This window comes from Nothobranchius furzeri, chromosome 18 (assembly GCF_043380555.1).
Source record: "Nothobranchius furzeri strain GRZ-AD chromosome 18, NfurGRZ-RIMD1, whole genome shotgun sequence".
Lineage (NCBI taxonomy): Eukaryota > Metazoa > Chordata > Actinopteri > Cyprinodontiformes > Nothobranchiidae > Nothobranchius > Nothobranchius furzeri.
In genome coordinates, this window is record NC_091758.1 from 30383220 (window position 1) to 30406885 (window position 23666).

Genomic DNA, 23666 nt, shown 5'->3' on the forward strand with positions numbered 1-23666 from the left:
CCCCCGACTTTCTCCGGTTACAGCGGCGGAACATGTGGCAAGAAGGCCGGGGGCAAAAAATATAACCCCTCCCCCATCTCCACATCTGACAGGATTACTGGAGGCAGACTGGGTTTAACGATGGAATATTTCCATAAAATGCTACTTTCACGTTTCAAATAAGTCCAAATTTAACTGACAGAAGTGATTTAGTAGCCTGCAAAATGACTTGTTGCTTTCTTTTTTCAAAGTGTTCTTGATCAATAGCTCTTCAAGCTTTTAGGAGGTCTTTGTTTTGAAGTTTTGACAACTAATTTCAAGATCATTTTCTGAGGAATGTTTATGTTGTAAAGCCACTTCAGGCTTTAAAGGGCACATAACTCAAGGGATGAACCAGTCTTGTGTCCTCACATAAACATGAAACTTAGTACATCACAAATAAAAAAACATTTCACACACACAGGTTGTCACTCAAAGAACTATTGGACAAAAAAGCCTAAAAATAATATTAAAATATTTTGAAATGTCTCTTATGCAAATATAAATTCTAATTACTCTTTAATAGATCAAATGTTTTGATAATTATCAAAAACATGATTAGTGTTTAAAAATAAGTTCTCTTTATTTTGCCACATAAATCATTTTAATGTACTGTAATACAAATATCCTTTCAATAATCTTCCTTCCAACACAAAAATACACACGCACACAAACACATTCCGCACACAAATAATGCGCCATTTGTAATTTGGCACTTTGGACATTATGGAGCAGTTTGCATTTATCTGCTGGTTTGGGTTGCCATGCAGTGCAATGGTTGCCATTTTTGTAGTTTGTTAGACATCCTCATCTTAAATCGGCCCACACGGCCTGGGCTACAAATATGATTCTCCTCGAATCACAATTACCATCAGAGGTAACGGTGCACGCACAGACACACACAAACACACACACACAAGCGATGGCAGGAATATGTGAATGTTAGAAAGTCCAAGAGGTCCATATGTAAGAGCTCATTTCTGCTGACTTGATTTTTTTCCTCAATAAAATAAAAAAATCTTATTAATTCACTATTTTTATAGAAATAAGAACCAAAAACCTCCAGAAATATCAGCTCTAACAGATACAGAAACATATCGTTTTAGTATTTAAGCAACAGTAAGAAGCTAAACCTGCTCTGCTTCACAATTTCCAAACCAATTCCGTTTTACATTTATATAAAAAAAAATTAAATCCAACAGAAGGACCCGTTTGAATGCCTTTAGGTTGTAAAAATAAAAATTGATGATCTGAAAGGCTTACATAAAAAAAATAAGAAGGAACCGGTGTCTCTCACAACATACAGTAAATGCACCCTGAAATGTCCCCTAATAAAATATTAAGAGCACATAATATAAAATTAGGTCAGTTTAACCACTAAAGCTGGTCTAGATCTTTGAATTTGTACATTATGTCACACACAGCAACACAAACATCAGATTTCCCCACAAACAAATGCTAATTTCACATTAAAACCATTTGTTGCCTGGATATGTGTTATTTTGACTAACATGACATGATTCCACATGGCTTTAAATAACACTGGTATTCTATATTTTATTTAGAACTTCTTTTATCTTCATTTCATAAAATAATTCATTTGTCTACAGAGAAAAGCCGTCCTGTGACAAATGTGAAGAAATATAAGATATCGCTTCGTTTTTCAAACCTTTAAAAAAATACCCAAAGAGTTAATCAACTCCCTTTGAAACAATTGTTTAGCTGAAGTTAATACAAATGATCAAAATGCAGCAAAAATGAAAAAGATTCACACAAAGGAGATGAATAATATTTAAATTTCATTTCTTAATTCTGTCAGTCAGAAACTAAACCAAGCATCAAGAATGCATCCAAATAGTGTTAAAATATTCAAATAATGATCCAATTAAATGTGAAATTCTTTTAAAATAGTTTAAAAGGACAGAAATTGGAAAAAGAAAAAAAGCGAAGATCCTAAGGCCTGTTTAAAATTGGCAGCTGACGAAGCTTCGGTTTCTTTATCCGTTCAGTTTCTCTCCTCCCACCTAACAGATGCTTGTATCCAGACAACAAAAACCCTCCACATTCCGAAGGTCCAAAAATCACAATACCACACCGGATAATTACTGCTTTTAGTGTTCCTGCAGCCAGCCAGAGTACATCGAAGGTTTAAGGCAGCTTGGAAGTCCTTTTATGTATTTATTTACTTTAATCATTACAGTAACGTTAGTTTAAACCGTGGCTATTGTTTCTTCGCCATTTCTCATCCATGTGTGACTGCTGTCATCCTTGCTTCGAAAAGCCTCGACAGGATTTTTATTTTCTGTTTAGAGTTGGGGTTTTTTTGTCAGGTAAACAGACCCGACACACTCCAGTTATCAGCATTCCCAGGCCTCATGTGGCCTTGTCTTTCTGGTTGCAGTTGTTGTCTGTGCTGTTGTGATCCATCTGGTTGCCATGTGTGACGTCCTTCTGAGGGTCGTTCTGCTGCTCCTGGGTCTGCCGGCGTTTTGATTTGACAGGCAGGACCAGTGTGATGAGCAGACACAAAAGGTGGAGGGAAAAATACCAGGAGCTGAAAAAGGCATCAAAAGTTTAGTTTGGATCGAGAAATAAAAAGTATGGCTCTATGTCTATAGGTCTTATATTATGTATTAAGAGGTGCAAGAGAAAGAATGAGATCGTGGGTACAAGCGTCCGAAACAAGTTTTCTCCGAAGGGTGTCTGGGCTCTCCCCTAGAGAAAGGGTGAGACGCTCGGTCATTAGGGAGGGGCTCGGGGTAGACCCGCTGCTCCTCCTCATCGAGAGGAGCCAGTTGAGGCGGCTCGGGCATCTGGTAAGGATGCCTCCTGGACGTCTGCCTGGTGAGGTTTTCCGGGCACGACAAACTGGGAGAAGGCCTAAAGAAGGGCCGAGGACATGCTGGACAGACTACGTCTAGTCAGGGAATTTCTTAGGATTCCCCCCCGGAGGAGCTCATCCAAGTGACTTGGGAGAAGGAAGTCTGGGGCTCCCTGCTTAGACTACTGCCCCCGCTACCCAAACATGGATGGATGGAGTGTGAGAGACACAAAACTGATTATTTTACATTTAGGTTCACTAGGTGGAGCTCTCTACCTGCTTTAAGGCTGTTAGCCATTTATGCTACTGGTGGCTAATATAAAGGCTTGCAGTTAGCTTTTTCAGTTTGCTGATCTTTCACAGAAATCACAAAAAGAGGAAAAATGATTTAGCTTGTTTTGATGGCATCCCGGAAAGAAAAGTAAGAAAGCAATGTCCTTTGAGGTGAAGCAAAGAGCTAAAACCAGAGTGAATATCTATGTTGTCTACACTCGTTTAAGGGAGCTAAAGGAGGCTATGAAATTACGAACTGATGGTGACCTGGCTTTGTTGATACTGGACTTGTAAGTAATACTTGTTTTTCACCAGTGTGGAGTTTTTTTTTTTAACTTCATTGTTAGCTACAGCAGGGTTGTTTACGGTAGCTGTAATCCCGCTTTAAACCAGTAGGAGGGAGATGGCGGGAAACTCTTTAGTGTTACTTTAAGCCCCTCTCCTTGCTTCAGTGGTCATGGCTGAAACCAACACATCTTGTTCGTGAACGTACACTTCTAGTCGAGTGAGAGAGTTAAAATGCATGGTTTCACAATTATTATTCTCACGTTATGTTGTTTATTTTTATTCATATTATAGTTGTTACTGTAATTTTGTACTTAAAAAATTGTTTTCCCTTCTAAATTTCCAATGTTTTGACTTTTTTATAGTAAACTGAAACCTAATAGACCTAATACGTTCTCATTTAACTTTTTGTGTTATCAGGTCAAAAGTTAAACCTTTAAGAGTCTTTGGCTTGTGGCTTTGCCTGTTTTATACCATCTGTCTGGCAGCCACTTGCTAAAACAGCACTTTATTTTATGGCAATGACTGGGCAATGTTAGGGCCACTGTTTCAATTCCCTCCCCATCAATTGTCCATAGCCTTACCTCATTAAACTGTCTTGTTAACCATTACAGCCTAAAAGCAAAGCACTGGCCTTTAAAAGTGTTAACTCTTCACACAATGAGTAGTGATTCCATGTGTATCATTTGTGCTACAATGATTCTACACAGCAGCACCACAGACGAGTATCTGCTGATCAGAATTAAGTGGTGAATTAGTACGTACCTGTAGAATTTGAGCGAGGGTCCTACAGCGAGTAAGACAAACGGTACTACAGTGTAACAAATGGCAACCTGCGTGCACACCCACGTCAGGACATCATAGATGAACTTGGATAAGTCGGAGGCCAGAAAGTATGGCCTGATGTTGTGCCTTACCTTAAAAGAAAAAGAAAAAAATTTAAATTAGATCCAATTATTTTGCAATGAACAGAAATAAACGATTGAACTCTATAAGAAGAGACATCACTGCCTGCTTATTATCATCTGTGTTTTCTCTTTGGCCATTTCCCATCTAACAAACCCTCTCGTATGGCAGCTACTGTTAAATATATTTATGCAGAAACCAGGTCAGAATTTTCTAAATCCTCTTGAAAAAAGTAAATGAAATCCTGTAGGAAGAAATTTGCTGTTCTGATATTTGAATCAAACATCCTTTTAAAGTACATTATCAACGAGTTATAGTAACTGTTTTCATTTGACCTGATATCGCCATTTATTGTTGTTTTTACATTAACTAAAGTGTAGAAATCTGGCTTAGAGAAAAAGAATGAAAATGACCACCTCATCTAAATTCGCCATGACATGTGAGGTCCCCCAAGGCTCAATTCTTAGACCACAGCTCTTCAATCTCTACATGCTCCCCCTGGGTCAGTTCGTATACACTGCAGATGACACCCAGGTCTACCTAGCTTCATCACCTAGTTACTGTAGTCCCCAAGACTCACTCTGTCATTGTTTGTAGCAAGTTAATGACTTGATGCAGTCAAACGTCCTCCAGTTACACAAAGACAAGACTTATGGTCTTGTTATTGTCTTTGGAAAAAGGAAGGATAGGATGGAAGTTACTGCTCAACTTGGCTCCAGAGGAAAAAAGACCCAGGTTAGCTCTTTCCAAAACAGCTGAGACGCAACTGTAGCTTATTCAGAATGCTGCTGCTAGTCAACAAGAACCAAGAGAACCGAGCACATCACTTCTGTTCTTAAATCTCTACACTGGTTACCAGTAAACTACAGAATTGATTTCAAAGTACCTCTACTAGTTTATAAATCACTCTGTGTTGGCATGGGGCCAGAATACGTGCAAGATCCCCTAACAGACTTGCCCATCTCTTGTAGGACCTTAGCGGAAGCACAAAAATCCGATGAATCCCTGAAACCCTATTTTGCGCTGGTTGGTGTGGCTCCGATATCCCCCGTGGGTCAGACTTTGAATGTGATTGAGGGTGACATTTTGTTTGGCCTCTGGACTCCGGCCTCGGCAAAAGGTTCCGATTGGGCCCAAGTTAAACAGGTTGTGGTCCCTGAAACTTTGCGGAATTATGTTCTCTCGTTGGCTCATGAGTGTGAGTGGGCTGGTCATTTGGGTATAAGTAAGACTTATCTGGCCATCTTGCGCCACTTCTTCTGGCCGGGTCTCAAACGACACGTTTCTGAGTTTTGTCATAGCTGTGCTACTTGTCAGATTGTGGGAAACCCAAATCAAACGATTCGACCAGTTCTATTACATCCAACCCCTGTGGTTTCGACCCCCTTTGACCACATCGTCATAGACTGTGTAGGGCCTCTTCCTCCATCTAAGTCAGGCCGTAAATATTTGCTAACCATTATGTGTTCTGCCACTCGTTTTCCGGAAGCTGTTCCTTTGTCCTCCATCACCACGTTTGTAATAAAATCTTGTTTTTATGCGACGCTCACCTTGTTATTATTTCACCCGCACACCAATTTTGTTACTTCCCCATCCTCATCTCTCCTAAAGAGCCGGGGTCATAATAATAATAAGTTAAAGTGCTTAATTTCTTCATTGATGGACTCAATCACCGAGAAAACAATCCAAAGCCCTTTTCAGACAGACATTCTGGAACATTTGTGGACAATTCAATCCGGTTTTTAACCGGAACTGTGTTTTCAGACACACCACTTTTGTACCGGAACTTGTCCTTTCGGCTGCGTTCACACAGCAGGGAAAAGTTCCAGATGTCTGACGGCGGCGGGGGGGGGGGGAGAGAATCGGACTCATGTTAAGAAGAAGAAGAAGAAAATATTTCTATAGCGCCTCTCAAGATAAAAATCACGAGGCACTTAAGCATAATTCTGCGCATACGAAGACGCATAAGAGACCTGGATGATGAAGCTCAATGGTTAAAGGAATCACTGAAGCGGTGTGAAGCGCTCCGTCGCGCGTCTAGGCGGTACCGTAGGAGGCGAGCTGCCGTGGTTCGCCGCATGCTACAGGAGCGGGCTATCTAGGTGCGCACGGCGTCCCCCGGTCCCCTCCTCCTCCTCCCCCTCCCCCTTGTCCGGAACTTTACCTCCCCAGTCTGAAGCAGCCACCCTGTCCATAACAAGTCCGGATCTGTTACTAGGGGCTTCGTCCGGATAAATTCCGGAACACATTATCCGGATGTTTGTATTCAGACAGAAAGGTCTTACGGACAGATTCCGGAACATTTCTGTTTTTCATGGCCTGTCTGAAGGGGGCTCAATAGTTTTTTTTCTTTCAAATACGATTGGTCTCTTGTATCTGTATGCGGATTGCCTGCATTAGCTGCAGAAAGGACATGGACGGGAAACCGATTAAGTCAGAAAAGGTCAGTCTCTTCAATGTCACAGGGAAAGTTAGCATTCATGGTCTCGTCCACCTTGGCCTGTGATCGCGGAAGGCAGTCTTGATCTTGTGTCCAGGAGAGAGCAGAGTGCGCCTCGGCGTGTGGAAGCTAACTGTAAGCATTAGCAACTACACAACGTTAGACAGGAGGAGCTCAGAAGTAGGGATGGGCAACATAAACAATATAAGGTAGAAACAAAATAAAATTAGGTAATGATAAGAGTTTTTGGCTTTATCGCAATACCGCGATATCGCAATAACACGTGACGTCACTAAGACGTGCACCCTGCTGACATTGGGACAACAGAATGGCAGTGACTGCAAGCATGGAGTGGGCGGAGAAGGAGGCCTATATGCCTCAAGTGGCATATATTTGCCACATGAGGATATTTAAAAGCATGTAATTTTGACATATATAAACAGAGGAAAAAATATATCGCAATATATATCGTTACCGCACATGCTTCAGATTATGTTGCAATATAGATTTGAGGCCTTATCGCCCAGCCCTACTCAGAAAGTAGAACTGGTTGTCCTGTAATCAGAATGTTGCAGGTTAGATCCCGGCTCCGACCAAATAATGCTGCTGTTGTGTCCTTGGGCAAGACACTTAACCCGCCTTGCCTGCTGGTGATGGTTGGGGGGACCAGTTTCACCAGTGTTCGGCAGGCCTCGCCAGTCAGTGCGCCCCTGGGCAGCTGTGGCTACATCTTAGCTCATCCCCACCACCATGTGAATGTGTGTGTGAATGGGTGGAGTTGCTAATGCTAACGGTGAGCCACTACAAGCCGAGATGTTTTTTGCTCTCTCTCTCCTGGACACTAAATCAACAACTGCCTTGCATATCGTAAATTAAAATGAGTAAGTCCACGATCGCTAATTTTCAGTGTGACATGGAAACTAGCGCTTTTCTATTCTGAGCATTTCTTCGTCTATATTTCTGTAAGTGGCTAATGCAGGAAAAATGGGAGTAGAAGACCATTTTCACATTTAGCCTGCATGTGAAACTCAGAGTGATCGATCATATCTCAAAAATAAGTCAAAAACAGTTTCTCAGTGAACTTGCTCTTTAAAAAACGAGTGAATGAGACGTTTAAGCAACAGCACAATTCCTTTGTTGGTTTTAAAGTAGCTAAACGGCTGTTAAAATCCTTGAAAACTGAAGCAGAGTACCAGTTTTACTACCCAATATAAAACAAGAATTTTAGATTTAGGATTGTATTTTTTGGTTGGGAAACTCTCAGAATGCATATTGTTCAGGTGATTCCATGAGAATACTTACCGCACGAGCAGCCATGGTCATGCCGATGCCAGTAACAAAGGTTAAATAGTAGCCTGGGTACACCCCGTGCCACATGGCGGACAGCAGGAAGGTGGCTGCTGTGGGGTTGACGGGACATCGCTCGTAACAAACCCTGAGAGGAACATCGACATTTAGGACTCACATGAAACAAGTTAAAATAAATTTTCTAAATTTTTAATCCCCAAATAAAAAAAAAAACTATCTACCACAGAATTTTCTTTTACCTTTTGAGCCAGTGAGCTGTTTGAATATTCCAGTTATCTAGAAACAGCTTAAAACTTGTGGCAAACTGAAAGTAGATCCACAACAAAATATTAAAGCATTCCTTTAAAAAGCATATGTGTGTATATATTGTGGGGGAAAAGCTCATAAATGGATCCAAACCTCTATGTCCAGAATTCTGAGATTAGAAATCAGGTCCCACCGTGGGGAGCCATCTTTGTTGTAGCCATTGAAACCAAATCCCGCAGCATTGTTGATGGCATCAGCTGCAGGGGAAACAGACAAGTGGCTCTGAGAATGATTAAACATTCTTATTGAGATCTGAAATGAACTGTACGTCTTAGTACAAGGAATATAGTTCATAATATCACCACTAGAAGGCAGTGTGGTATCAAGAAACTGCATTAAATAAGAGGATTTATTTTGTTGATTAATAATGAAATTTTCTGTGAGATCACTCCATTAAAAACAGATAAACAACAGAACATTAACACACAAATCTAAAGTATGTGTTGTTTTTGCTGCTCACATTTGTCTCATCATAAAACTCTAATCTTCACCAAACTGGAAACATAACATTTAAGGTCAAATTTATGTACGACGGAATGTATCTGAGAAATAGAGTAACTTAAATAACTTATAGATGAAAAAGTCTAAAATCTCAAACAAATTTTAAGTGTTGTTGTTTTTTTGTTTTTTAATAAAACTGTATTAATCTACAAAAAGTCCCCAATGATGAGTCAAACTCACCAAGAGTCCACACAAAGTAGTACTTTGGCCTCAAAGCCAACATTGCCAGGTAAAGGTAGGTGACCTGGAGATAAAAAGGCGCTGAACTGACAAAGCTGTCATTTATGGAGTAGTCCACGGGGAGCAGCTTGTACAGTGACAGATAGATGACCAGACAGATGGCACATGTGCACAACTTGGAGATGACAGCATTCTGGGTGAATAAAGGGAGTTAGATTACAATGGGAAGCAGGAGACCGAGTGAATTTTTACCAAAACGGATCACAACACAAACATATCTAAGTCGCACCTTTGGTGAAGGCTCGGTCTTGATCAGCTTCACATCCTTGCCGTCGACGTTCTTCAGCTGCAGCTGCTGATAGCTCGTCCCTTCGATGAAGGCCGTATATTCCTTGTAGGAACACGTCGGCCCTGCCAGGATGCCCATGAAGTTGCAGTTGTAGCTCAGATACTCCAGCAGGCTAGGCATACGGCTTGGTGGTAGGAGGAAAAATAATGAAAGGAAATAAAATTATGTGAGAAAACATTTTTATGAAAGCTTCCTTTTTGCTACGACTGTTTCACTCAAAACATGCAGATAAAAACAATCAAAGACCTCGACTGATCCTTTCTGCTTTTGTGCTTTTCCGTCTAAGTCTAGATCGAACAGCCTGAACACGAGCTCGTTTTGACTTTTAATTCGTTCACCTTCCCAGTGGCTATTTCAGTGTCTGTTGGTGACTCAGTTAAGCCTGGTTTATGCTTCTCCATCAGCTCCGCAAGGGACAGACACGCACGGACTGACGGAAGCGTTTTGCTCTTTTACTTCTCCGTCTCCTGGAGAGTGTTGCAAAGCAATTGACCGGCAGGACAACAGAGGGCGTAGCGCTGTTCTGTGGTATCCTGTCATGTATCGGTCCAAGATCGAGTGTTTATATTGTGTTTTTTTGTGTATATAAGAGACTTTTAACACGGACATATTTGTCTCTCATTCTCCCACCGCTTCATGCGCTCCCCACCTCTAAACCCACGTTTCCTGTCATTTCCGTCCACAGATAGAACGCTTGATGCGCATCTTTTCACTCCTCCAGTCACGGGAGGATGAAACGTTCATATTTTTAGAGTTTTTTCGCGAGGTATTCTTCAAGCTTCTCCGTGTCTGCCGCTAGTTAAACTCGGCTCTTTTTGCAATGGCGGCGCTGTAAACAGCGGCGTCCTGACCAATCACAAGCTTGCGTAATCCGTTTCGTTCGACGGATGTTTAAAAAGTGGGCTCGACTCCATATGTACTTGCGTGCCTGCCGGATCCTTACGCAAGGACGGATAATGGCGTTGCGTGTCTCCGCACTGACGCAGACGGAGAAGCATAAATCAGGCTTTACCCAACAAACGCTTGTATAAAACAAGGATGACTCTGAGGGTCGCTAAATTCCAAGTGAATTTATTTATTTCAGACACCAGATCAAATACCGGAGGCTGCAAAAAGGGTTTACGTGAAGGCAACTGGACTTCTTTAGTTTCTTGAAGACGTTTCGCTTCTCATCCGAGGAGTTTTGTCAGTTCTAACTGGAATACGGGAAGCTGCAAAAGCATTCATTTACAACATACGCGCAGATTTACGTGCACCATGCTTAGATATTTGTTTTATCATTTTGCTTGTTCAGAGCTCTCCTACATTTTGCTCCCATCTGAGTTGGTTGTAATAGTGTGTTTAAAAAAGCTCAACATTTGGAGGATTACAGGCATTCCTACGTTATGATTCACTTGAAAGCTTCAGTTTGTGGTTTCCTGGATGCAGAAAGCTAGCAGCAACCAGATAGCAACCAAACAAGAGGGAATGTGATGATTTCACAAGCAGAATGAGGCCATTGTGGAAATAAATAACCTCATTTTTCATGAGCGCAGCTCATGAATGCTCATCTAAAATCCTGTAAAGTTTTTTTCTCCCTCATTCAGCTTGATTCTAGTGAACTGGTTGGCTAAAGAATCCAAACATACCTGAGTCACATACCTGATAGCAAGGTATTTTTGACTGGAAGTCAGCTGCACTTCCCGTTTGGTCATACCTACAAAGAGACACACATCAGTGGGAAAACACGTGTTGATGCTCACGTTCAAAAGCATCGTTCTGGTTAAATGCTTTTGAATGCAAGGTCGCCATGGTATTGTAGCCAAACCCATCCAGGGTCAGAGATAAGTGAAGATGTGTGAATAGCCCTGCAACGTAAACAAGAAAAGCAGTGTGCTTCACCTCAGAGAAGGTTGCACCTACCGTGGATCGTTCCATTCTTCAGCCTGCTCTTTTATAATAAGGTCCTGTGGCTGAGCAACTCATACTATGTAAGAAAAAGCTAGATAAACATGTTCTTATACTCCATTATGAATTTAAAAAAATACTTTTCCACTTTGTCACAGCAACGTGTGTGAATGTAGTAGACTTCTTATCAGAATCAGAATCAGATTAGGTTTATTGCCATTGTCTGTGAACAAACAATTCACAAACTAGGAACTTGCTTCGGTACTAACGTGCTATATATAACATGAATAATATAATTAAAAATAGAATAAAGTAGAATAAAATATAATAAACTAGCATAAAACTTTGCTATAAAAAAGACAGGTAATGGTAATATGGCCGATAACGTGACGTTATGTCAAGCACAGAAGACGAGCATGGTTGTGTGTTTATAAGCTGTTCACAAGTCTGACGGCAGATGGAAAGAAGCTGTTCTTATGGCGAGAGGGTCTGGTCTGGATTGACCGTAACCTCCTGCCTGAGGGAAGCGGCTCAAAAAGTCTGTGACCCGGGTGAGAAGGGTCAGCTGCTATCCGACCTGCACGCCCCCGAGTTCTGGAGACGTACAGGTCCTTTATTAAAACAAACACTGCTCAAGTGATCTTTGAAGTCTTGAACACTAACGTTTAATCTAAAAACACAAAATCAGGTTAAGTATCTATGTTTTATGTTTCTAAATCCCATTTCAATCAGGATGACTGACACACGTGCTCCGACCATTTCCATAAATCTGTCTTTTTTTGTTTTTCATCAATGAAACAGATTGTATATTGTAAAATTTTGATGCTTTATTCAAAGAGTTATTGACTTCAATGCATAAAAGTGTTTTACTACCTTTCTAAAAGACTTTTAGGCTAACAATATCTAATATGCTATATCACAACATGCCCTATGGGTTATAAATTGTAAGTCGCTTTGGATAAAAGCGTCTGCCAAATGAAAATAAATAAATATGCCAACATATGATTTTATTCTTTTATAATGTGTAAAAGATGCATATTATATTATATACACACACGCTTTCTCCTAGTCTTTACTATACTGAACTCCAATTTTTAATTTTTATACCAGTCAAGGTGTTTTAGTAACAGCAGCAACTTCTGACGCCCTAAAAACCTCAAATCCCGGTCAGCCTGTGAAGGACGACGTGGACTTTTGCTGCGCTGCCTTAAAGATCTGCAGCGTTTCAGTCTCACAGGATCGTCTCCGTTCATGCCTCACCTCCAACCAAAGCTGCGATCAGTAGTTAACACAGTGCTAATTTTTGTTGAACATCTGACATGAAACCGTTACAAAGAGAGAAAGAGAGCACACCTGATCCCTTACATAACCATGCTGATGCTCTCTTTCTGGTCCACTACTCCAGTTCAACAGAAACGTCTCAAAAACTGAGCTTTTTTAAAACTCCTTAGAGAATTCAACTGATGTTTTCACTTCCGGCATTTCTTTTTTATTGTTATTTTAAAGAAGCACACTGTGTTAATGAAAAAATAAACATCACACTTTTCTTACCGTCGTGAATTTCAAATGCCATGCTGGTGATCTTCTGTGTTATAACCATCATGGGTCTGATGATGGAAACAGACGGATTATTTCGCTTTTAAAATTGTTTTTATTATCATTTATAACATATCTAACACTTTCATTACAATTATGCTTTCTATAGTTTAAATATTAAAACATTTAAATCACAGATACACATTTGTTTACAATCTATAGTTACATGTTTAATCATCAACTGTATCCAGTTATTCAACAAGTTACCCAATTTCATCACCATCCCATATTAATTTAGCTTTGCTTTCTTTTTAATTACATCATTTAACTAATGGACTTAGATACCAATTTATTCAGTAATAATAGTAACAGTCAGCTGCTGCTACACAATGGATCCTTTCCTCCCAGATAATTACAGGCTTTTTTACTTTCTGGAGCTAATCTCACTATTATTCTCTTTTCTGTAAACCCTAATTTGCATCAATGTTGGTGAGCCCTCCTCGTATCTCCTGAACTCATTCTCCTTTAGAGATCGGACCTTTTCTTTTCTGCAACTTGAGAGGTTGTATGCATAAAAATTGATGGCAGGAGCATCAAATTACGAAGCAGAGATTTTAATTTCTGCAGCACCTTTGAAATCATAAAAGCATGTGCGTTTGATATTTTCAAGAAAAACAGATGGTCAGCCAACATCGCTAAAGGAGTGTATATACTATATATATGCCGCCACTGAGGCAGTGTGGGTTTGCTTTAGGTTGCTTAGCAACTAGCCACCCCCACCCTGCTGGGAGCACAGGCTGTCTGCTTGAATTGTCAGACAGTCTGGAGGAGCTAAAACCAACCACAAGGAACTCTAGTCCCTGTCAACGTCCCCCTGTGAACACAGCTGAGCCATGACACGCTCTTGTTTCTGTTTAGCTCGGAGCGTTTGAGCTGTTTCCAACGTGCACCCTACTCCTACTGCAAATGTGTAACTTCAGCATGATTTACGCATCATCTGGGATTAAAATTTCACATTTAAAAATGAGCCGTGGCGCTGGAGAGGCTTACCCCGTAAAATCTGCAGAGTACATCCCGTAGTCAAAAACATAGACTCTTGTGATCTGACAGCATATCAGGTAACCGAGTGTCACGATGAAGCAGTACCTGAACAGAAAGGGAAAGAATATTATGAATTAGAGAATACCACGAGTCAGCATCTGTAAAGTAGAAAAATGGCCATTTTAATGATAAAGAGTTCAAAAACTGGAGAAAACTGATTTAATAATGAGGCTTTGTTCATGAAAAAGACTCTGGACAACACAACCTTTCACAAGAAAGGCCAGCGCTTATGGTACAAAGCCACTGCAGAGCCAGCCCAAGACGTAAGCTAGCTACCGCCAACAATAAGATATTTGTGTCACTCTGAGACACCAGCAAGAGCAAGACTGCGAAGGACAAAAGACACAATCTGGTCTTTGAGAGCAGACCGTATCTGAAGAAATCCAAGACATCACCTGATTCCAGCTGCCAAACATCTGTCCAGATGGGCGTATTCTCAAACTTTCACATTAAGACTTGCAGCTAAAAAACCACAAAACCCAAAAAGTCCACAGCAAATAGGAGACAACAGTTATTTAGTCCTTTTTATGTGCTCTGAGGTTTCTCTGATTGTATCCAGCCCCCACTTGGCATCTCTTCAAGAGTAGCTTCCAGGACGTTTCTCAGCATCCTTCTCATTTGGGAGATGACATGGCAGTGGTGGTCCTATTTTCAGATCAACCTCAAAGGCAGCAGCTCACATGAGTACAATACAGGCCAAAAGTTTGGACACACCTTCTCATTCAAAGTCTTATCTTTATTTTCATGACCATTTACATTAGGAGATTCTTACGGAAGGCATCAAAACTATGAATGAACAAATGTGGAGTTATGTACTTAAGCAAAAAAGGTGAAAGAACTAAAAACATGTTTTATATGCTATTTAAGTGCAACCCTTTGCTCTGATTACTGCTATGCACACTCTTGGCCTTCTCTTGATGAGCTTCAAGAGTATGCCACCCGAAATGGTTTTCCAGTCTTGAAGGACTACCTCTTGAAGCTCATCGAGAGAATGCCAAGAGTTATTGAGGAGGTTTTTAAAAAGTCAGCAGATGGCAGAACAAAGGCATAACAAACTGGAGGTGTATGACTCACGTAGCCCAACATCCATTGATGTTTTCCATATGGTTTTATTTCCAAGCATCAATCCTTGTAAAACAAAAAACAAGAATTTTTACGAGCCCACCCCTTGCTTGGATGTCTGGGCTCCAGTGGCAGCTCTTCAATTCAATTCAATTCAATTAAAAATACTTTATTATTCCCAGAGGGAAACTGATTGCTGTAGTAGCTCAGAATAATAATAATAATCAGGTCATCAAAGAGTTATTGTATATTACAATGGCTGTTGGCAGCTAGGATCTCCAGTAGCGGTCAGTGTTGCAGCGAAACTGAAGAAGCCTCTGACTGAAGACACTCTTCCGTTGTCGGACAGTCTTGTGAAGAGAATGCTCAGGGTTGTCCATCATTTTCTTGATTCTCTGGAGAATCCTTCTTTGCATTATCTCCTCCAGTGGTTCCACGGTCGTCCCCAGAACAGAACCAGCCTTTGTTGTTAGGCTGTTGAGCCTTTTCAGGTCCCTGCTTCTGATGCTGTTACCCCAACAGACGATGGCTGAAGAGATTACACTCTCAACAACAGACTTGTAGAAGATCTGCAGCATTTTGCTACAGACACTGAAGGACCTAAGCGTTCTCAAGAAGTGCAGTCTGCTGTGTCCCTTCTTGTAAACGTCTTCGCTGTTCTTTCTCCAGTCCAGTCTGTTGTCCAGGTGAACTCCAAGGTATTTGTATTCCTCAACCACCTCCACTTCTTGTCCCATGATGGTAACGGTGTTTGACTCCACCCTGTTTCTTCTGAAGTCTAAATCATCTCCTTTGTTTTGTTCACGTTCTGAGATATGGTCCTGCAGCCACGTCTCAGTGAAACACATAAAACTGCACTGCCGATAATCTGGCCGAGTCCTTGAAAGGGCTTGGAGTTCAGCCATCTTGTTGGCCAGTGATCTCACATTGCCCATTATGATCGATGGAAGAGATGGTTTGAATTTCCTCTTTCTCTGCCTCCGTTTTGCTCCCGCTCTGCACCCACGCTTCTTGCGTTTTAGCTCATTTGGGATGTGTGGCTTCAGTTGAGGTATTATTTCAGCCTTCCCAATGTTAATTAGCTGCTCCCAATTGTAAACCAGCTTGTTGCCATGGTTACGCATCATAACAAATGCTCAAAAAGTGAAAAAATAGCAGTAAAAATACTTTAAGCTTCACAGCACCAGAGACAGAAAAGTAAAATGTCCAAAAAAATACAATTTTTCTTGAGAAACTAGAAGAAAAAAATGTTCAAAAAAGGCTAAACTTACATAAAGTCAACAGAGATACTCCAACATGCAGCCACCCAGAGCAGCGCAGTTCAGAAACGTGCCATCTCAACTCTGCCATCGGCTGATGTGAATTGGTGCTGTGGTCTCCTTACAAGCTCTAGATAGTGTTTCCTGTGGATGTGTATTCTTGTCAGAGCAGGGAACTAAATAAAGGAGCACTATCTCGTTATAATGGGAAACTCTTCGTATGAGTCAAGTATCTTGTTATAACAAAAACATTCTCATTATAACAAGATACTGGTCCTTTATTTTCTTGCTCTGACAGTAATGTGCTTCCGTAGATTCTACCCTCAGTGAGTAACTGTTTGGTCATTTGTCAATGTTGATCAAAAACAATAGCCATTAAGATTGTTTCTTCATGATCAAGCGGCGCTAATGGGGGTTGTGTATTGGCATATGATATGATAACAATATGGGGAGCAAATACAATATTTTGCTATAAGAAAAGTCAGATGACATTTAACATTTTTAAGACAAAATTTCATTTAAAAACTCTGGCGGGACGTTTCCAAGACAAATCCAGTGCTATTGCCAGATCTTGTTCCGTCAGAATGAAAGTGGTAAAACTGGCTGCCACCTAGCAATCACAGTTTAAATTGCACCACACGGAAGAAAAGCAGTAAATTCTGAGTAAAGTGGAGATCGACAGGCCAATTGGTGCTGCATCTGCAGTGGTGTGGGCGTTGTACCGATCTGTCGTGGTGAAGAGAGAGCTGAGGCGGAAGGCAAAGCTCTTGAGAACGAGATTGCAGATGGAAGCAGCCAAAATGAGTTTCCTCCGCACGGTGGCTGGGCTCTCCCTTAGAGATAGGGTGAGAAGCTCAGTCATCCGGGAGGGGCTCGGAGTAGATCCGCTGCTCCTCCACATCGAGAGGAGCCAGTTGAGGTGACTTGGGCATCTAGTTAGGATGCCTCCTGGACACCTCCCTGGTGAGGTTTTCCAAACAAGCCCAGCCGGGACAAGAACTAAAGGAAGACCCAGGACACACTGGAGGGACTATGTCTCACGGCCGGCCAGGGAACGTCTTAGGATTTCCCCGCAGGAGCTGGTCCAAGTGGCTGGAAAGAGTGAAGTCTGGGCCTCCCTGCTTAGGCTGCAGCCCCCACAACCTGACTCCGGATAAGCGGCCGAAAAAGGATGGATGGCTTTTAAATATCGATTCAGTATCATAACACAAAAAGTTGTGATATTTCTGTGCATCAATATTCTTTACACCTCTAAGCCTTAATAACTAAAAATATCTATAATGGAAGCAGGTTAGTAACTATGTTGACCTAAACTTTAGCTTTTTGATATGTCAATAAACTAATTTACAATTTACCAAAAATAAAAGACAAAACATCTATGAACATTTTCATTTAAAAGGAAATAATTTCATCCTAGGACAACAGCTGGACACAACCGTATTATTGAGTTTGGTGGACAGGTACAGCTGCAGGTAAGGGTATACAGTACAATGGCAATATGGGGGAAAAAGCTTCAACAAATACATCTCAGGCCAAGATATAGGGCTGTGTACGCTGGAGATGCCTTGAGGCATGCTGCCTGTTGGCTCAAAATGTTTGCACAGATTCAGTGGAAATTTCCATCTGTTCTCACACACGACTGTGATGCAAAATTTAGCACACGTGTTCACAGCTAGTCTTTCCCTGTAACATTAACCCAGGAATTGGATTCTTAACTGGACATGTCTCCATGATAAGAAAAGTTTTACATCTCCTGCATGAAAATAAATTGAGACAAAGCACAAAGCACACAAAAATCATTAGAGGATCCCATTTTTCGGCATAATGCAAATTATGTTCAAATGAAGCATGACGGCACTCTAACTCATCATTATTCTGTTTTGGCTCATCCTCTAGTTCCCGTACCTTCTCCGAGACTCTGATTGTAATTCTGTCACAGTCTAATAATTCACTGGTCCCACCTTTTCTGACTCTTTTACAGACCTCTGTTTTGCTCCTTGTCACCAACCAGTAGGCAGTGCTGTGTTCACATCTGAAGAGAGGGAACAGCATCTAGAACATTCCCACTCTGCTCACCACATCCAAGAAATGAGCTCGTCTGAGAAAGCAACAGATGAGGGAAATATGATGCCTTCCACTAAACAGAGAGCTTCCAGTCAGACTTGAGAAAGTCTATATTCAATTCCCAGTCGGGGCTTTTTGCAGCTTTGTAAGGCTGGAAGTCCTCACTGAACATGTTCACCTCAGGGGTTGGCCGCCTCAGGTGGGGAACAAAAATAGTCAAGTTATGCCAAAGTGAGATAGATGTGAGAGTGTTGTACTGTACAGAGTTTGGTCTTGATGTGTAATAAAAAAAGGCTTAACACCAGAAGAGAAATGCGGAGAGGGGAAAAAGTATCTAAGGCTTTAAACGTGTTATTTACAACAACTCTGACTTCTCCTCGCCATCTCTGGTGCTGTTGTTCACACACAAAACAACAATTTGTGAAAACATAAAGTTGCCTTGCATCAACATAGACAGCAGTAGCTCAGGAGGTAGAGCGGGTTGTCCAGTAATCGGAAGGTTGCAGGTTCGATCCCGGCTCCAACACAGAATTCTGCTGTTGTGCCCTTGGGCAAGACATTTAACCTGCCTAGCCTGAAGGCGGTGATTGGAGGGACTGATGGTGCCAGTGTATGGCAGGCCTTTCCTCTATCAGTGTAGATACATTGTAGCTCATCATCCCCAGCGTGCGAATGTGTGTGTGCATGGGTGGATGACTGATTGTGTTGTGAGGCGCCTTGGGGGGTTGTTTAACCCTACATAGGCGCTATACAAATACAGGCTATTTATCATTCAAATTCTAGATGTTACATGTGAGCTCCAACATTCTTTGTCATTTTCCTTTCGTCCAACAAGGTCCTTAGCAGTAGCTCGGGCTAGGGTTAGCTTTAACTAGGAGTAGCGTTGTTTGGTGGTTAGCATTACGTCGAACAACAATACATTTTCTACGTTCGAGTGCATCTGATCTCATGATGTGTTAAAACTAGCTTTCCTCCTCTATAGGGAGCCCAATCTCCTCCCTTGAATGAATGAAAGAATGAATGAATGAATGAATGAATAAATGAATACAAGTCAAAGGGGCTAAAGGAGCCCTTTTCTAATCCGCTTCGCCTTATGCCCTGGATATGTTGTAATTCAGTTTAAATGAAGAGTAATGAAATTTGTTTTGACCACGCCAGTCACCAACTTTGAGATTAATCAGCTTGCAAAAGTTTGTAATTAGCATGACTACAAGTCCGACATCAGCACGTCGCATATATGACGTCACCACAGAATCCTGTCCCCTACACCTACAGGCAGGCAGGGATTAACCGGTTTGACTATTAACCGTGGTTAACCTCTCGTAAAAACGTCTCCAATGCGGCTTATAAAAAAAAACAAAAAGACAGTAGCGCCGCTCTCATGAACAAATACAAAAGTGAGACTGAACGTGCGCATGCAGCAGAAGCAGTACTAGTGACAACCATAGGGACTGATCCATTCCCACCTAGGAAGCGGTTGAAGTCTCCTGTGTGGGAATTTTTCATATATTAGACATATTCCCACACTGCAGATGAGAAGGCGTATCTAATAGTGATATAGAATGAGGTGACCTCCTGTGCAGTCATGTCAAGGGCAGTCCGAAGAGCAAAAACTTTAGCAGGATCAACATGTACATTCAAAGGACAAATGCATAGGCCAGCAGTTAAACCAACACTGCTGAGGATCATTTGCTATGCAAAAATGAGACCATAACCTCAGCAAACTTTGACATGTCAGTGTGTCCCATCCCTATTTCTCTCTATTCTCGCTCTGAGCTGCAGCTTCATCCCAGGGTCATGGCAGACGTTACGTTCAAAAGCAAATGTGTTTTTATTGTTCTCATTGGTCAAAAACAAAGAAGTTTGTTAGTTTTACAGAAAATCTTTTTTGCGAAACCTCGCCTGAGGCCAGAATGTCATCGGTTTCTAAATCTTTTTTTGGTTGTCTTTCTGAGAGCAGCTGCTGTTGTGAGCAATGTGGTCTTAGCATCTATTTGTGTGTGTGTGTGTGTGTGTGTGTGTGTGTGTGTGTGTGTGTGTGTGTGTGTGTGTGTGTGTGTGTGTGTGTGTGCTTGTGTGTGTGTGTGTTTACATGAACGTGGTCATCATATTGAGCCATGGACACAGAAGAAAGTCAGGAGGAAAGAATCAGTGTCATGTTAACCCAGGCAGGCAAACTGATTAGAGATGAATAAGAATCATGCAACATTCGTGATTTTAAAAGGGCTTCGGATAACTGAACAAGCATAGGAAGCTGTTAACAAAAACAAAATACTCGTTTGTTTGTTTTTTAGAAGTGCTCTTACTTGTGCATGTGCTCCAAACTGGCAAATATCATCACACCATAGGACAGACCGCTCTGCACCAGGAAATGGAGAGAATACCTGCAGAAACACACATCTTAATAATATATAATAATGCATTTCCTTATAGGCACATTTAGATCTTCGTTTTTTTTTTTTTTTTTTTTTTTACTTTTGCATTCATAACTGACCCTGGCAACTTTTGCTATCCTGCCATGTGAGACCAGACCTTTACAAACACTCATGTCTAGTGACAGATGAGCAACGATATTAATCGTTTTATGTTATCAATTCATTTTCTTGTTCATAAGCTGCATAATTAGCCAATAAAAAGGCACACATTCTACTATAAATATCCACTCCTGGCCCCACTGTGAACCACAGGAGGCCCTGCGCTGTGCACAAACACAAATTAACAAGAGAGGTAGGTGTGTGTGTGTGTGTGTGTGTGTGTGTGTGTGTGTGTGTGTGTGTGTGTGTGTGTGTGTGTGTGTGTGTGTGTGTGTACAACACAAATTAACAAGAGAGGTAGGTGTGTGTGTGTGTGTGTGTGTGTGTGTGTGTGTGTGTGTGTGTGTGTGTGTGTGTGTGTGTGTGTGTGTGTGTGTGTGTGTGTGTGTGTGTGTTTTTACCAACGTCAGGCCCTTAAGGAGAGGAGAGAGGCCACACTGTGTTAGTAGTGAGTCAACAAAGAGGGCAAGGACAGACCAGACGCCGGCAGAGAAAATGTGATTGTATTGTGAGATACATGCATGAATTACTCTAAAATTAAGAAGTGCAAAATAAAGAATAAGAAAAATAAAAATGATGAAAGAAGGAACAACGAATAAAAGGAAACTAAAACCTAAGCCTGGAATAACAAATGTAAAATTAACTCCTTCAGTTTCAATCCTACAACAATTGTTTCTTTTTTCAAGACATTTAGAGAAAGAAAAAAGCTGAGTCTAGCAGAAACACATTCTAAAATAAAGTAACACCTTGTACTATCTATAGGGACCTGTGGTCACTGCACTCTACGAGAAAGAACAGTGTGCTGTGTGCAAACGACAAAAGCTAAAATTAGTAATAGCGTTCTTAAATTCACGTCATTATTATTTATGCCAGTGTTTGCTTGTATGTAAGCCTTTTTTTGATAATTGTAGGCTAAAGTTATCAGGGACCCCCTTATACTCCAGTATATGTGAATATTATTGTATTTCTTCTGTGCCTTTGTCCTTAGAGATGCGATTTCATGTATAAGAACTTGCTGAAAGTTAAAAATACAAATAAATGTGAAAACCACTTAAACACAGTGGCCATTTCTGCTACATTCACTGTGCAAACTCACCGCTCAAATAAAAATAATGTTTTATTGAAGGTTGTTTTCTGTTTGTTGTGATGCTGAGACATTTGTAGCTAGGGATGGGTACCTTTTGACATTTGAATCGATTCGGTACTAATTCCTGGTACCTAGGAATCGATACCGGTACTTAACGGTACCAATTTTCAATACTTTTGAGTGTTTATTATTTTAATTCTCTTTTATAATTAAATATATATTTTTCTCAATATATAACAATATTTGATAAATATCACGATAAATAACATTCAACTGTTTCTATTTTAACATCGTCCTTGTAGTTTTATAAGCTGATAATTAAACTGAAGCAAACATCTTTACTGTGAACTAAATTTACTGTGTATCTTCATTCCTTTTGCCGTCTTTTTTCATTTGATTTTTCCTACTGGGAAGTTAGAATTTCCGAGGAGAAAGCGAACGCACCATTAGCTGATAACAACGGTGGCAATAGAAGCTAACATATCAAGCTAACGTTATCGTAAACAGTTTATTTAGCTGCTGGAGCAGATTAAAACGATGATGCCTAACACTTAGATCGTTGTCGCTGGTTTCATCTTCACCCAATCACCCGTCACATTTAGTAAAGTGAAGCCAAACTTTAGAGCGCGTTCATGTTCTTCTAGTCGGAAATTCGGGGTTCTGAGGAGAAAGCGAACGCACCATTAGCGGAACGGAAGCTAACATATCAAGCTAACGTTATCTTAAACATTTTATTTACCTACTGGAGCAGATTAAGATGAGGATGTCTCACTTAGATCGTTGTTGCTGGTTTCATTATCACCCAGTTGCCCATCACATTTAGTGAAGTGGACCCAAGCTTTAGCGTGCGTTCTTTCTACCCATGCTGCTCTGTTTTCAACTGGTTCGCAGCGAGCGACGACATAACGCTCTTGCGCATGCGCACCTGTCTTGGCAAGTTCTCGTTATGAAGGACGGGTATCGAAACGAGGCACCGTTTGAAACGACGTGAATCGGTGCTCGGTCGGTACTATGTAATTCGGTCGGTACCTTAAAAAGTACCGAATTCGGTACCCATCCCTACTTGTAGCACATCGCTTCAGTGGAGCTGTGTTAGCTGATGTTTGCTCTTCAAGTATATTTTAGTGTACATATAATAAATTACTAAATACTAAGTTGTTACTTTGCACATAAGGTTACTGCAGCATTTTCCGCTTTCAGTAGACAACATAAACACTTATGCACTCCAAAACTTTTTTCAGCTCCTGATGCCTTTGTTGATTTTAGGTGTACCATAACAAAACCAGGCCCCTACAGCAGAAAACACGAGGGTTCAAAACAATGACATCTGCCCATCCTAACAAACAACATACCCAAAACAACCATTATGACCAGTAACAGATTTATGTGGTAGACGAGCCCCGGTGACAGTGGGAGCGTCACACCACTGACTAGCTTGCAGTAGCACCTGGGAATGGATAGATTAGTATTAGTTGGTATAACATTATTTACAAATGTTCTGGTTTCTTATTGAACAACAAATTGCTGAAAAAGGTTATGGTACAAAAAACACAACAAAACAACCAACCAACCAACAAACCAAACAATCAGACAGACAACCAACCAACCAACAAACAAACCAAACAACCAACCAACCAACAAACAAACCAAACAACCAACCAACCAACAAACAAACCAAACAACCAACCAACCAACAAACAAACCAAACAACCAACCAACCAACAAACTAACAAACCAATCAGACAGACA

General features: G+C 41.0%; 1 protein-coding gene across 1 annotated transcript in view; it reads right to left on the minus strand.

The window, feature by feature from the left end:
* Positions 1–2167: 2167 nt before the first annotated feature.
* The window catches only part of mboat2a (membrane bound O-acyltransferase domain containing 2a), a 41628-nt gene continuing 20129 nt past the window's right edge, over positions 2168–23666 (minus strand). Inside the window, exons 3-13 of the mRNA XM_015969973.3 lie at positions 20603–20680; positions 13861–13956; positions 12826–12881; positions 11029–11083; positions 9328–9511; positions 9039–9231; positions 8451–8554; positions 8291–8355; positions 8046–8178; positions 4163–4314; positions 2168–2572 (exon numbers count right to left, since the gene is read on the minus strand). Coding sequence (XP_015825459.3) covers positions 2392–2572; positions 4163–4314; positions 8046–8178; positions 8291–8355; positions 8451–8554; positions 9039–9231; positions 9328–9511; positions 11029–11083; positions 12826–12881; positions 13861–13956; positions 20603–20680 — 1297 coding nt within the window. The 3' untranslated portion in view covers positions 2168–2391. The remainder of the gene's footprint in view (positions 2573–4162; positions 4315–8045; positions 8179–8290; positions 8356–8450; positions 8555–9038; positions 9232–9327; positions 9512–11028; positions 11084–12825; positions 12882–13860; positions 13957–20602; positions 20681–23666) is intronic.